General features: G+C 45.1%; 1 protein-coding gene across 1 annotated transcript in view; it reads left to right on the top strand.

The window, feature by feature from the left end:
- Positions 1-11,437, top strand: part of SV2C (synaptic vesicle glycoprotein 2C) — a 215,456-nt gene extending 204,019 nt beyond the window's left edge. Inside the window, exon 13 of the mRNA XM_082624126.1 lies at positions 6,335-11,437. Within this exon, the coding sequence (XP_082480252.1) occupies positions 6,335-6,518 (184 nt within the window). The 3' untranslated portion in view covers positions 6,519-11,437. The remainder of the gene's footprint in view (positions 1-6,334) is intronic.
- The last annotated feature ends 3,175 nt before the right edge of the window (positions 11,438-14,612 follow it).

Raw genomic sequence — 14,612 nt, 5'->3', positions numbered from 1 at the left:
ATAAAATAGATAACTAATAAGAACCTGCTGTATGAAAAAAATAAAATTCAAGAAAAAGATATAAAGATTTGAATAGTAAAATTAACAATGTTGATTTAAAAAACTACCCATTACAGAAATATACTTCCAATGTATTTTGAAGATATCAGAAAATTCTTTAGTTCATTCCACAAGTATCCTATTCATCCCTGTGCCAGCCCTGAAGCAAGTTGCGATGAGTGAATGTAAAAGGCTACACAGCCCCACCCCAGAGATGTGGCCAGGATCTAAATAAGGCTAAACCCTGACAGGAGAGCCTTGTGGTTGGTACAAGCCAACCCTTAGGAGGGGAGCAGGAAGGAGGTCTGGTCCAGCAGGGAGAGTTTTCACGGCTGCCCAGAGTCCAACCAAGAGTTGGAAGAAAAGGAAATGAGGCAGCTTAGGTGAGAATCTGCCTCTAGTGAAAATGAGCTGTGCAAAGTTGAGTAAATAAGACAGCAGGCCCAGGGAGGGGAAAGAAAAGAGGTTGGGTGAAGCCTTTGCAGTGAATTCCTCTCCTGTGGGCCTCGGTGTGCCTGGTTGCCCTCGGTCTCCCCACACCGTATGGTGAACATTTTCCCTTGGCTGTGTTGTACTGCGTGATATTCCCTAATGAACACATCCAAACAAAGGAGGTCCTATATATGAAGGTGTTCACAGCAATCTCATTTATGTTCCTCCAAATTTAGAAAGCTCTAATTATCCAATGGTATGGTTACAGAAATAATGGTTATGTGCTAAATCATTTCGTTTTAAACAAAACACAAACAAAGGGCTTCCCTGGTGGCGCAGTGGTTGAGAGTCCGCCTGCCGATGCAGGGGACACGGGTTCGTGCCCCGGTCCGGGAAGATCCCACATGCCGCGGAGTGGCTGGGCCCGTGAGCCATGGCCGCTGGGCCTGCATGTCCAGAGCCTGTGCTCCGCAGCGGGAGAGGCCACAACAGTGAGAGGCCTGCATACCGCAAAAAAAAAAAAAAAAAAAAAAAACGCAAACAGCTTTGGGAATGATTGGGGGGAAAGCAGAAAGCAAAGTTGTAGAAATCCTGTGATTTGAAAAAATATAGATATGATTGGAAGCACACTAAAGGAAATTCAGAACTGAAAACCATTTGTTGGAGGGCTGGAGTGGATGTTTTGCTTTTGTAATTTCGTTTCGTATATAACAGTAAATCAAAATCAATTCAAAGTGTAGGTATTTCTGGGAGAATTGCAGAGTGCTCAGCCCTGGATACCCCTTAGACTCACACAGTGCTTCTAAAAAATACCAATGCCTCGACTCCCAGTAGGGCAGTAAAGTCAGAATTTCTGGGAGCGTGGCCCTAGGCATTGGTACAACCACATCACTGTGTTTTAAAAGCTCCACAAGTGGTGTTTTGCACACGGCTGGGTGAGGCTGTGGTTACACATGTCTGCACCCTAGTTCAACCAGGTTGCTATTCTAACCCCAAGTTGAGAACAGCTGCAGGAGGAAATGGGAAACTTGTGTGGGGACTGGAGGGAGGTAGGTCATTTGGCACTCAAGAAGGTTTTGGAGAAGATGTCTAAGGTACACCTGAGTGGGGTACCACAGAGATACTTTAGAGAGATGTGAGGGTATTTTGAGAGCCAGAGAACACCTTTGTCCACATTCCATCCTCACCTGCAAGCTCTTCCTATTCCTTCAAGACCAATTCTATTCTCATCCTTCCCCTCTGAGAAGCCTTTCTTCAACTGTCCCCACCCACAGCGGGAGATCACTTCACATCCTCTATGCCCCCGTAGTAGCCTGTGGGTATCTTTATTAATGCACTTAGCATGTTGTGTTATCATGATCTCTCTGCACTTATCTTAGTGTAAAAGGAGACTTCTTATTAATCTTGGGGTCCCTGGTGCCTAGTGCAGTGTTAGGCACATAATAGATGTTTAATGAATGATTGTTAATAAGTAAATAAATGCATAGGAGAATGTGTATTAGAACCATATTAAGAACCAATTTGCTTATTAGACAAATATTCAAGGGGTTTCTAGTGCTCTCAGCATTGTAGTCCAATTGCTCAGATGGATTCAGTGTTAAAATAGCTTTTTTAGATTAATCTGGGAAGCTAGCCATCATTTGTATTATTGTTTCTATGAGAAAAATTAAATTCATTCTGTGTTTTAAATAGCCGACTCCCAGATGAATCTTTAGATCACATGTATTTCTGATTTTAGGACTGCCTGTACTTTCCAGAATGTCCCATGCTAAAGTAACTTCTGCCAATGACTTAACTGAGTTGTCTGGAAAAAGTTCATTTCCAGAGCTTAGACTAGACCAAAAGAATGCTCACACTTTACCCTTTAACAGGTAAATTCCATGAGCTGAGTCTGGATCTACACTCTACACAATTTTAGGCCTTTTCAAAGTGTAACATTTAATTTTTTTCCCTAATTTCATCAGTCGATGGGGCAGATATTTCAGCTAGTGTTTAAGAACAATGGCCAACACCAGCATGGTATGTACCATGTGCCAGGCGTTGTCTAAGTGCTGCCATTATTCAGTGACCCTTTCGTCTTCCCAGGAGCCGCAAAAAACCTAGGGCTGACCCTGCATTGAAGTCAGAAAAACCAAATAAGAAAGAGGCTGGATGTGAAGGCAAAACTATCCTCACTATCCAGAATGGAGTCTCCTTTTCCTGGCCACCAATTTTTTTTTAATTTTTATTTATTTTTTTAATTTTTGGCTGCATTGGGTCTTCATTGCTGTACGTGGGCTTTCTCTAGTTGCAACGAGCGGGGGCTACTCTTCGTTGCAGTGTGTGGGCTTCTCATTGTGGTGGCTTCTCCTGTTGTGGAGCACAGGCTCTAGGCACACGGGCTTCAGTAGTTGTGGCACATGGGCTCAGTACTTGTGGCTCGCGGGCTCTAGAGCACAGGCTCAGTAGTTGTGGTGTACGGGCTTAGTTGCTCCGCGGCATGTGGGATCTTCCTGGACCAGGGCTCGATCCCGTGTCCCCTGCATTAGTAGGTGGATTCTTAACCACTGGGCTACCAGGGAAGCCCTCCTGGCCACCAATTAAAGTATAAAACGATATAAACGCACTAGAACCCACTGCATTGTGAAGGCCCTGGGGAAGAAGCCACAGTGCAGCTGTGGTGAGGGTATGCTCTGGTGGCCCCATCCCCCATCAGCTGAACCTAAGCACTGCAGCAAGCCAGCTGCCTGCACCAGCATCAGAGGGAGTTAATGGTGCAGGGAGAATGACCACCTTAATGGAATGGGGAACAGGGCTGCTGCAGTCACAGGGTACTGTTGGGAAAAGAATTTCCCTTTAAAAGCTTTCAATAAATAGGTTCGGCAAGAATTGAAAACAAAGGATTCTGGCTGGAGACATAGGGGAACAAGGGATGGAACTTGTAAAAAGACAACAGATTATTGCATTCTTCCTCTTGGGTGCTTGTTGGTTAAGAGAAGACAGAGAACATCTTTGGTCTGGAAAAAAAATGCAGTAGCTTTTCCTACTGCTGGGAAGTCAGTAAGTCTATTCGGGCTCTGCCAGCTCTGAGCTCTCCACCCTCCAAGGCCTTGATGAGCACAAAGTGACTTGTGCTTAGGATGTCTGCAGAAGTTCATGACCTTCCTTTAAATAAGAGCAAGGGAATAAATGAGCTAAAAGCTTGTTTACTGATAAACAGATAACCCCAAGGGAGAACCACTTTGAGAAGAATTTTTCTAATACAGCTGTGTCTCCTGTGTGTAGAAAATCACACCCTCCAGCTTCAACTATTTGAAGAAATAATTTACTTATCCAAGGAAAGGACAGTCATGTTTTCTGGAATGCCCACACTAATTTAAGGAGGCTATGTGCTTTGTAGCCACACCAGATTATTATCTGAAGAACTGCCTCTGCTTGATAAATGAAAACAGAGATTCTTAAGAAATTAGAATTTGATCATATTTTTTAGCGGCTTCAGACACCAGATGTTCCTGATGCATCTCTCTTAGTGCTGCTTGGAGATCTCTATTCTAACAGTCGTCTATTCCTGTTATAGTTTCGGTAATGAAAGGCGATAACTGCCTGTATTTTATACCCTGTTCTGAGTTGCACCAGAGGTTTATAGCTTGGCAAAATATGGTTATTTTAACCCAGATGTAAATTCCTCATGGCTCATTCTGAGGTTTTGTCATCAAGAGACTTCTTCATACAGAATGTTTCCCTTTTGCTTATCAGCAACATACACTCTAGCCATTTTCCCCAGAACAGTACAGCTTATCTCACTACCATAAGATGCATTGGGTAATTTATGACTCTAGAATCTAGAAACTAAAATGTAGTTTAAAAAAAGTGAAAGAAGCCAATCTGAAAAGGCTACATACTATATAATTTGAATTATATAACATTCTGTAAAAGGTGAAACTATGGAGATAGTAAAAGGATCTGTGGCTGCCAGGATTTTTAGGGCCGTGAAACTTATTCTGTATGATGCTATAATGGTGGATACATGTCATTATACATTTGTCAAAGCCCATAGAATACACAACACAGTGAACCCTGACATAAACTATGGACTTTAGTTCACAGTAATATATTAATATTGGCTCGTCAATTGTAGCAAATGTACCATACTAAGATGTTAATAATAGGGGTGGAAGGTGAGGGGCTATATGGAAATTCTCTCTTTTCACTCAATTTTTTGGAGCCCAAAAACTGCTCAAAAAAAGTCTTTTAATTAAAAAAAAAAAATAGACAGTTTGGCCTCCTGGCCTGTCCGTGGAGGTGGGGGAGGGGTAGATGATGATGTCATTCTGTTTAAGTCTTCTATGGTACCCAGTGTGTAACCTCAAGCAATTCATTTGAAAATAGTTATCAGTACATTAAATCTCCTTATCTTTCTGGTGGTTGTTGCTATTACTAGTCTCTTTCTTTAAAAACAAACCAAAAAGAAGAGGAAGAATACAAAATGAGCTTACCCTCTTCTCAAGAAGTTCCTGTTTTTCTCCATCAGAGATTCTGTTACACCCCTTCCAAGATCCAAACAGCTGGCAACTTTGCAACACTGCAGAGGCCACTTACTCGACTTTCTAGGTGTCTTGGCCAAAAAAGAAAGGCAATGCTTACTGTTGTTTCTTAGGTCTGTTCTCACCAGCAAAATCAATGGCTCGGTTCCTACAGCACAGGAGGGGTGCTTATTCCTTTCTTATGGTATGGGAAGGGGAATGGCTGGATAATACCCACTGTAAATATCTACACATTGTAGAAAATATCACTAGGAATAGCATAGGTCGTGAAGAGTAGTTGTTCTGCCTGGCCAAAGGAAAACCTACACTAAACAAATTTACAAATCAATCAAAGAAAGATGTGTACTAAGTACTGCATTTTACGGTGTATAAAATGCATTTCCCTCTGGAGGGGGATAAAGGTATCCAGCAGTTAACCCTGCATTCAATGTGCCTTTATGACACACGTATACCTGGTGATGGGCAAAAAACAGGGAGCCGGCATAACGGCAGAGGAAATTTGTATTATCTCATGATGTCAGCAGTATCGGTACCCTTATGAACAAAATTAAATTTCTTGCCTACAAAACCACAGTAAAATTACATTCAACACCCATAAAGATAGTAAAATTTTTCTTTTCCAAAGAATGTCTTAAGAAATGAGATGTGTCTTATTTATATACCACCTGCACATATTATATGTCAGCAGAGTTAAACAAGATCTTCTATGGGCCTACAATCTGATTTCCTCTGTAACATTGTCTTGGGCTTGATTTCCCACCTAGGACTCTGGTGAGGGTGTAAGAAATGTGTCACTGGCTCATTGGTGGCCACCCAGCTCAGGGTTCAGTTTCTGCCCGCTACCAAAAACATCTGGGACGAGAGTATGATAGTTCACTTCCATGGTACCAGAACGATGCAAGTACAACTCAGTCATACCTGATTTTCTCTGAAAGTTCCACGCACTTTAAGTATTTAAAACCTCACACACGAATTAAGCTAAGAGGAAAAAGGGAGTAAAAAGTAAAATTTAAAGAAATACATCGTCATACATTTTAATTTAATGTCACTTTTCTGATTCCCTGAAATGTCCTTTCTCGTTCTCTTCACGATAAACTCATGGGCAGAATAAGAATCAGTCAAGGTGGCAAGAAAGTCAACAGAGGGCTGAAGGCACAATACCCAACAGCTGGGGTTCTCTACTTGCAAATGTGCTGACAAATATTTGATTACTTGCTCTAAGGACATACAAAACGGTCTACTTGAAGATCTTTGAAAATTATCCTAGAAGACATTTGTGTCTAAAGTTGGACTCTTGGAAGACACTTTCTCAACCTTGTCCATATCTCTGTCCTTTGCAGGGCAACAGGCTTTGGCTTCTTGAATGCACTGTGCAAAGCAGCGGCCGTCCTCGGAAACTTAATATTCGGCTCCCTGGTCAGCATCACCAAAGCAATCCCCATCCTGCTGGCCTCCACCGTGCTCGTGTGTGGAGGACTGGTGGGGTTGCGCCTGCCTGACACACGAACCCAGGTCCTGATGTAATGGGAAAAAAAGCCATCCGTCCTGTGTTTCTTTCGGCTGCCCCTTGTCAACTCTCCCGACTGACTCAAGGCTCCAGCTTTTTCAGATATAGAAAAGCGGTCAAATACCAAAACACTGATTCTTGCTGCGACTAAAATTTAGATGCGGACCGTCTCGCCCCTTAAGTGTGATTTTGCAGTTTGTTTGTTTGTTTTCGTGCATCGTTGTCTTTCCTAACTGTGATGCTACTGCCCTCCAGAAATCACTGGAAGGATTTTTTAAACGTGCTGGTCAGCCGGGCCTTCCTGAGATTCCGCTCACTGAAGGTTCAGAAGCTAAGAAGAGGACTGGGCTGCTGTAAGAAATAGATCCTGCTGCTAATTCAACATTCACGGGAAAGATAAGTTGGCGTATTATCGCATTTGTGCTGAGGAGAGGGATTCTTTTTTTTTTTTTTTTCAAACAGAGTGATATTTCCTGTTTACTTAGAAAAGGACACCCAGCAATTCTTGCTGTTACAGCAGGGCCTTTCAAAAAAAAAAAAGAAAAACACCACGTGACACCAAACAGAGCTGGGTGGGGCTCCTTCAGGCTTGACAGTTAACGTGACTGTCTCTGCTGACAAGAAAAATAGGGGCTCTGCTGTTGGCAGCAAAGATCTCTGAGCTGCATGAGCAAGACTTCTGCCAGAAAGCCCCCGGTGAAACTTCTGAAAAGTACAAGGAAAAGGGCCTGTAATTATGTCTGTGACTGCGGCACGTGGTTCAGAATACTAGAAAGAGCTCAGGGAGATCGTGGACCGACATTCATCCCCACCCGCCACCGCACCCCCAGCTGCCATTGACCTTGCCAGGTAGGCAGATTCAAGGGGAAAAAGCCACTTTCTAACTGGGTCTGCCCACCTGATTCTGCCCTTGACCCAAACTCTCTCATCTAGAGAATTGTCAGTCATCTGAGTGGTTGTAAATTGAAAATGAGGAAGAAAGTCACACCTAAATCCGTTTGTAAATGCCAAATGATACCTCGAGGGGACCGGTTTCCTGAGGGACGGTACCCCTGGGGAGTTGACATTGGACTTCCTACTAGCAATGCGCATGGCTTGGCTAGGCCGGTGCACTGGCCGGTATGTTCCTGGCTGCTTCCTCTGTGTGAAATCACAGCCTGCTGTGCTCCAAGGGGCCCTCAGGCAGACAAGGGCAGCATCTCCTGGTGGGTCTGGCTGCTCGTGTTACCTCTGGAGTCTGCCTGGGCCTGAAGAGAGAGGTCGGCAGGACATTCCCACGGCTGTCAGCTCTGTGACCTTCTCACCCCTGGGGCTGCCCCTCCTCCACGCTGGTCCTTTTCACTCATCTTTGAAATCTGAAGCCTCCAGGTAGACTTGCAGTGATGACCCGCAGCCAGGAATAAATCCCATATTAAAACAATAGTCCTTTTTTAAACTCTCTATGTCTTGTTAGAGGGTTATCCTTATTACTTACTGTAGGCGTTTCCAACAGGCCACGGCCCTGGGGCCTCCAAGGAAGGGAGAGCCTTTGTTTCCAATAGTCATTACATTCAAAGATGTCTTAACCCCACAGACCACTCCGCCTCTCTCTCCCCTTCCTCCTGATCCTCTGAGAGCTCCAGACAGCAGAGTTCAGGCTCTGTGAAAAGCTTCTTTCATGAACAGAAGCAATTAATCGACTCTCGAAGTAATTCAGGCCTGTACAGGGGGGCAGCCTGGTGTCGGGGGCTGGCCGGATAAGGGTAGTTCCCTGGGGATGCGGGCTCAGGGCCAGAGCATCAGGAAAACTCAAACCCAAAACTGCAAAGGTGGCAGGAAGAAGGAGAATCAATAAAGACTAGACGAGATCTATTAGAATAATATCAACAAAGCAGGAAAGAAACAGAACTTTTTTTCACCTCTGCCTCCTGGAATATTATTGGAAAATGAAGATGACGGTCAAACAACCCACGAACATATTCTGTATGCTCTTCCATTCGTACTCATTTCCTCACCTACCTACCCCTTGGTTTATCTTCTTAAAAAAGACATATCTGGGGACCTGAGCAGGTTTTTTAGTTGAATGTAGCATGTGTGGTAACAACTGCAAAAGTAATGTGTATCTCCGCCAACCCATTCAAAAGATGAAGAGAAATGTGCATGGGTATTGCTGTCTGTAGATCTTCCACAGCAGCTAACTTTTCTTACTGGACTGTCTTTACTTTTAGAAATGTCTCAAATGTCTGTTGTAGTTCTAAACGCATCAAATATCCAGAGCACAGTTTACGTAGTATTTTATCTGAACCCTGAGTTAGGTCAGAATGGGATAAACCAGCAGAACTGCACTTGATGAGACCTGCCACCACGCATCCCCTTCAGAATGACCTTTCTTGACCTTGTCACTTAATCCAAACCTCCCAGGTGGCCCAAGAGGGATCTCTTCTAATCTCCTGGACAGTCTGTGGTCACAAACCTTCTTGGTCACCACCTTTTCCACTTTTCCTGCAGTTTCCCCGCCTTCTTCTCTTGTCCCCATCACCGTCATTTTCCGCGAGAGAGCGCAAGTTCTTCCCAAAGTATGTGGTGTGGCCTGTCCAGCTTGTTCTGGGGTCAGCAGGATTAAGATAGAGCCATGCGATTAAACAGAAACTCCCAGTTCTATCAGTGCAGCAGGCTGTTGGCACACGGACATGCAACCAGCAACTCATTTCACCTGCAGTAGAAAGAAAATGAGAGCATGTGCACCAATGAAAGCCTAAGAAACACTCCCACTGGCTCCTATATTTCCAACTCCTTTTCTATCTAAAATTTCCTAATAGCTCTTTGAATCAATCCAGAATGTTCCAGAATCCTATTATCACTGGTCCTCTCAGTAGGAAAAAATCCAGCTGCTCCAAACTGAAAGTCCTATACGTTACACCCCCAGTAATGGACCTTACCCTCCTGTCTCACCCTCCTCTCATTTAATCTCGCTGCCTTGGAAGCCAGACCCAGCAGCTAGTGGTCATCTTACACCCAGAAGACTGACGCTGGGAGATAAGGTAGATGGGTCCTCGCCCAAATTCCCCCACTAACCAATAATGAGACCCAGATCTTGCTGAGGAGAATGTAGGTCATGGAACATCTCTGGTACCCAGTTTTCCCATCTGTGGATTGGGACTAGTTTGCTACTGGGACTAGTCTAAGATTCTAGAAGATCCTCATGAAAATAGTTTCATCTTACTATCTTCTTCTTATGCTAAGCTCTTCTTTACAAGCACCAAATAGATTGAGTTTAGAAACTGAAAAATTAGGGAATAGGTAGACATGCAAGAGCTCAGGAAGTTGTTTGGGGAGCCCCTGTGGGATAGGCGAGAGCGTGGTTCCTGTGTTGTTTGTGCTGCCAGCTTCTTAGGACCCTGAGCGTTATCTCCATTCACAGCTGGTTTGACAGTTCCCAGCGCCTGCCAAGGAGAGGGCCCCACCCGGTAGGGTTGCAGACAGTTAGAAGACTCTCTGATCACAGTCCTGTCACAAAGGCTGCAGTCCATAGCTCTCCTGACTCGACTCCATTTTATTCTTGAAGCAATGCATGGCCTTATGCAGACCTGGGCCTTCAGAAGCAGAGCTTTAAAGTGATTTCACCCGAGTCGGCAAATGCACCTTCACTTACAAATCTCACCAAGCCTAAGCTCACGTTTGCACCAAACTGCGTAGCTGCTTTTCTGGATGTCTCGAGATATAAAGAGAGGTGGGAGAAGACATGTGGTGACCAAAGGGAGAGTCCAAGATGTTGAGAAGGTTCCAGTGAAGAGATTAGGGCAGAATTGAGATTTTCTCAGCCCTGGGATCATTTCAAAAGCATTCCATGGGGATAGCTTCTGATTCCCTCTGCCAATCAAAACAGAATATGATATTCTCCATATTTTTCTGCTTAATATCAAAATGGCCTCTACCTATTTCCTCAGTAATGCACTTCACTTGTTCAAGCATTAAAGGCTCTGAAGCCAGAAATGTCTGAATTTGGCCTTCACCTGAAAGACAGTCGGTTGATTGTTAAGGGCGTGTTGGCTGTATGTTTGGTTTTCCATGAACTCTCATATCACGTTGAACTCAGTCAAGGTACAAACCTACAGAAACAACAGTCAAGTTGCCACAATGAAAAGAAACCTACACAGTAGGGCACTCTGAAATGGACTACACATTTCTTACAGTTTATGTTTCTGCCAAGCAAAGTGTGTTTTGAGTAAAGCTTCTCTCACAATCTGTGACTTAGAGTTGTAAGTGTCTTCTAGATGTGTTGCGTGTCCCTTCATTGTTTCAGGTGTGGAGTGACAGTTCTCCATGTGATGTTCTTTTGCTCTAAATATTGACCATTCCTCCTATCAATGGAGTCTCACCAACCGGCATAGCCATTGCCAGGGCTGACTTCTGTCTTGCTCAACCAAGACCTTGATCCAGTTTAGTAATCTCAAGATTTTGAGTGACAAGGATACAGTTCATGGGCCATAGTTTCAGGCTAACAGCACTGGGTGGAGGAAAGAGCTGGGCAGAACACCCCCTGATCTCTTGTCATCTCATGTCATCTCATCAATAAGTATTTATTGAGTAACTTGCATGTGCTAGGTTGAGGCGCTGTGCTGTGTGTAGGTAGTTAACCCTTTGCAGGACTTAAATAAGGGCAGGGAAACAGGGAGAATGAAAGAGAAAGCATCTATAATGGGGAGTTCTCCTATTGATCCCCATTACCTGTTGTTACCCCTGCCCTATAAACACAAAGTGTTATTTTCCCAAATTTAAAAGAAATAAACATATATGGAATCTAAAAAAAAAAAAAGGTTCTGAAGAACCTAGGGGCAGGAATAAAGACGCAGACGTAGAGAATGGACTTGAGGATACGTGGAGGGGGAAGGGTAAGCTGGGACGAAGTGAGAGAGTGGCATGGACATATATACACTACCAAACGTAAAATAGCTAGCTAGTGGGAAGCAGCCGCATAGCACAGGGAGATCAGCTCGGTGCTTTGTGACCACCTAGAGGGGTGGGATAGGGAGGGTGGGAGGGAGACGCAAGAGGGAGGAGATATGGGGATATATGTATATGTATAGCTGATTCACTTTGTTATAAAGCAGAAACTAACACACCATTGTAAAGCAATTATACTCCAATAAAGATGTTAAAAAAAAAAAAGAAAGAAGGAATAGCCTACCATGGGCAGAGCAGGAACTACTCAGAAATTGAGAATATCTTTGACAGGAGGAGAAAGCACCTCAATTGCTTGGCCTTTGTTGGAGGGACTACTAACTAGTACATACTTGGAAAATGAGAAAAAAGGAGCCATATGTGTACTATTTCTTTAAATATCCTGGCGGGAAACCAAGCTAAGGTGTTAAAAGAATCAGCAGCCAAGATCACCCCATCTTTATAGGGGTGTTCATTTTATTTTTAATTGGAGTATAGCTGCTTTACACTGCTGTGTCCGTTTCAGCTATACAGCAAAGTGAATGCATAAAATAGAGGAGTTCAGTTTTAAAGTCCCAGTTTCTTCTGGGGCATTCTTTTTATGGCCTGAAACTAGAGGCGGGGGCTGGGAAGTCGGTTCAGAGCAGGCAGCGGCTGGAGTCCTCTCTGGAATAGAGTCAGCAGATCCCCCAGCCGCTGCCCCGTCCTCAGGCCTCAGCTTCCCAGGGTGTTTCCTTTCTGTGTTTGAAGACCTGTGACGCAGTCACAGCAGATAAGCCACCCAGAAAACAGGTTCTGACAGTCAGTGGCAGGCGCTTTTCAGATTTCAGTTTAAAACCGGTGCATGGTAAAGCGTCTCAAAGCTGCAAAAGACCTTTGGGTGCTGGGGCCTGAGGGGCAGAGCAGAGAGAAGGTGGCTGGCAGTGCCCCTCCACCCTCCCCTCCAGAGTCGCGACTTCCTTTTTGCCCCTGGCTTTCTCCTTACCTCCAACTGGCAAAACACACTCACCTCCTTTCTCCCTTCTGCTCCCCCACCTCCCGTCCTCTTGTCTCCTCTTGACTCTAGCAGTGTACGGGGACAAGCTTGACAGGGCCCTTGGGACTAAGGAATGTGCTGACCGTGCCTGCTGGGGAGGCCCAGGGGAGGGGGAATGGGGAGAAGGGGAGTGGGTGCAGGAGCTGTGAGCTCTAGACCATTGGCTTTTTTTTTTTTTTTTTTTTTTTTTGCGGTACGCGGGCCTCTCACTGTTGTGGCCTCTCCCGTTGCGGAGCGCAGGCTCAGCGGCCATGGCTCACGGGCCCAGACGCTCCGCGGCATGTGGGATCTTCCCGGACCGGGGCACGAACCCGTGTCCCCTGCATCGGCAGGCAGACTCTCAACCACTGCGCCACCAGGGAAGGCCTAGACCATTGGCTTTGACACAGCTCCCCGTGCTGGGCGAGATTTCCAGCTCCTTCCTGACTCCTGCACCTGATGGGATGGGCACCACGGGCATGAGGTCTGAGCGAGGCCCATCTCTGAGGCAGAAGTCTTAGAGCTCGATGCTTGACTCCTGGAAGGCAAGGAAGCCCACAGTGAGGTCCCGGAATTCATTGACCAGGGGGAGCAGACACACCTCTCTGTGCCTGCCGAGGGCCCTACTTGGTGCAGAAGGCCAGCAGGTGCCTTCCACTCAGATTTAACTGCTGAGGTTACAGAGGTTGCCCGCTCTCTGCCTACCCTGCCACCTCTGTGCTCACTTTGTGCCAAGAGTGCCCAGAACCAGGAGGGAGAGAAAGCAGCCCTCGGCCCTCTGTTCAGACCCGCACAGGGTTTAACACCGGCTAGTGGCCCACCCTAGAAGCTGGGGTGCTTCTAAGCAGCTGCTGGGTCCTAAGCAGCTTTCAGGTGCCTGGAGAGTGACTGGCCGAGCAGCTCACAGGGGCCAAGTCGTCGAAAGCCAGGGATGGGCTAGAGCAGGTACAAACCAGTTCCTCAGAGCCCATCATTTCAGGAATTCTGTGAGCCAAAAATGGTTGAGAAACAGCCATTATAAAAGATTAAAATATGTGAAAGTACAATTAAATTATATTTAGAAACAAAGGTAATAAATATTCTAAACTCATCACTTTCTAATTATTTTACTCCATTTTAGTATTATCTATGCCCTTGAGGTAATCGACACCTATTGTGTCTGTATGGGAGAAAAACCTCGTGATGCTGGGCTACTGAGCACTACTTCCCAGCTGCAGGTCAGTGACATCACCTTTGTAGCTTGAAATCAGCCATGGTGGGAATATTCACACCACGGATATTGACAAATGCTACAAATCAGACTCCTCCTCCGAGACAGTGGTTCATCATGTGCCTACATGCCGCTACCTAGGGCCCTGACCAGTACATGGCCACCCATTGCATAGACCCAGGCCACACCAAATTGAGTTCCATGGGTTTGCAGCTCAGCACTATCCATAAACCCAAGGGAGGGAAAGACAGCGATTTCAATCTCCTGTGGTACACAAAGGGTTTCTTTCTGAATTTGTATTGATTCAGAATAAGACCCACAGTGCAGAGAATCCACCACTCTCTATAGGTATTGTTCCTTCAGGAAGGATGTACAGCAAATTGGCTATTATATGCTGTGCAAACAAAAATAAATTCGTTCGAAGTTACAAAGTGTCTCCCCTCTCACACCCTGGTAGGCGTTGAAGAAGGAAACTCCTTCCTTGCCTTTGACATTCACCAGGCCTACCTAGATAGAACTGGACAGGTTGGCTTAATCTCATCTCCTCTGCTATCGTTATACGTTTATTGGACTGAGTCTATGTCCTAAATCAAACAAAAGCAAAAAGAAATGTTCTTTCTTGATATGTGCTTTCATACTGTCCAAAATGCGGTTCTGTATCCTTGTCCTGATCCAGGAACACACTGAATAGACCATACATCCTTCACTAATGTCTACATACTGTAAATAAAGTCCTGGAAGAGTTTGTTCTTTTAGGTGAACCTCCATTTTGGACACATGTTAAACCAACAATCCACTCTCCTTTGCAATGAGATATTGGCAGTGGTCCTCTCCTTGGTTTTGGCAATTGGGCGTTTTGTTTTGTCTTGTTTCTCTTCTGTTTTTACTGCTCTGTAAGCCCTCCTGCTATGAATATTCCCGTTACCCCAAGTGTACCGTATATATGTGCTGCATGTGTGAACCCCA

Source organism: Mesoplodon mirus, assembly GCF_964341445.2.
Source record: "Mesoplodon mirus genome assembly, chromosome: 5".
Classification (NCBI taxonomy): Eukaryota; Metazoa; Chordata; class Mammalia; order Artiodactyla; family Ziphiidae; genus Mesoplodon; species Mesoplodon mirus.
Note: the sequence above shows the minus strand (reverse complement) of the source record. Positions and strands in the feature narration are given on the sequence as shown.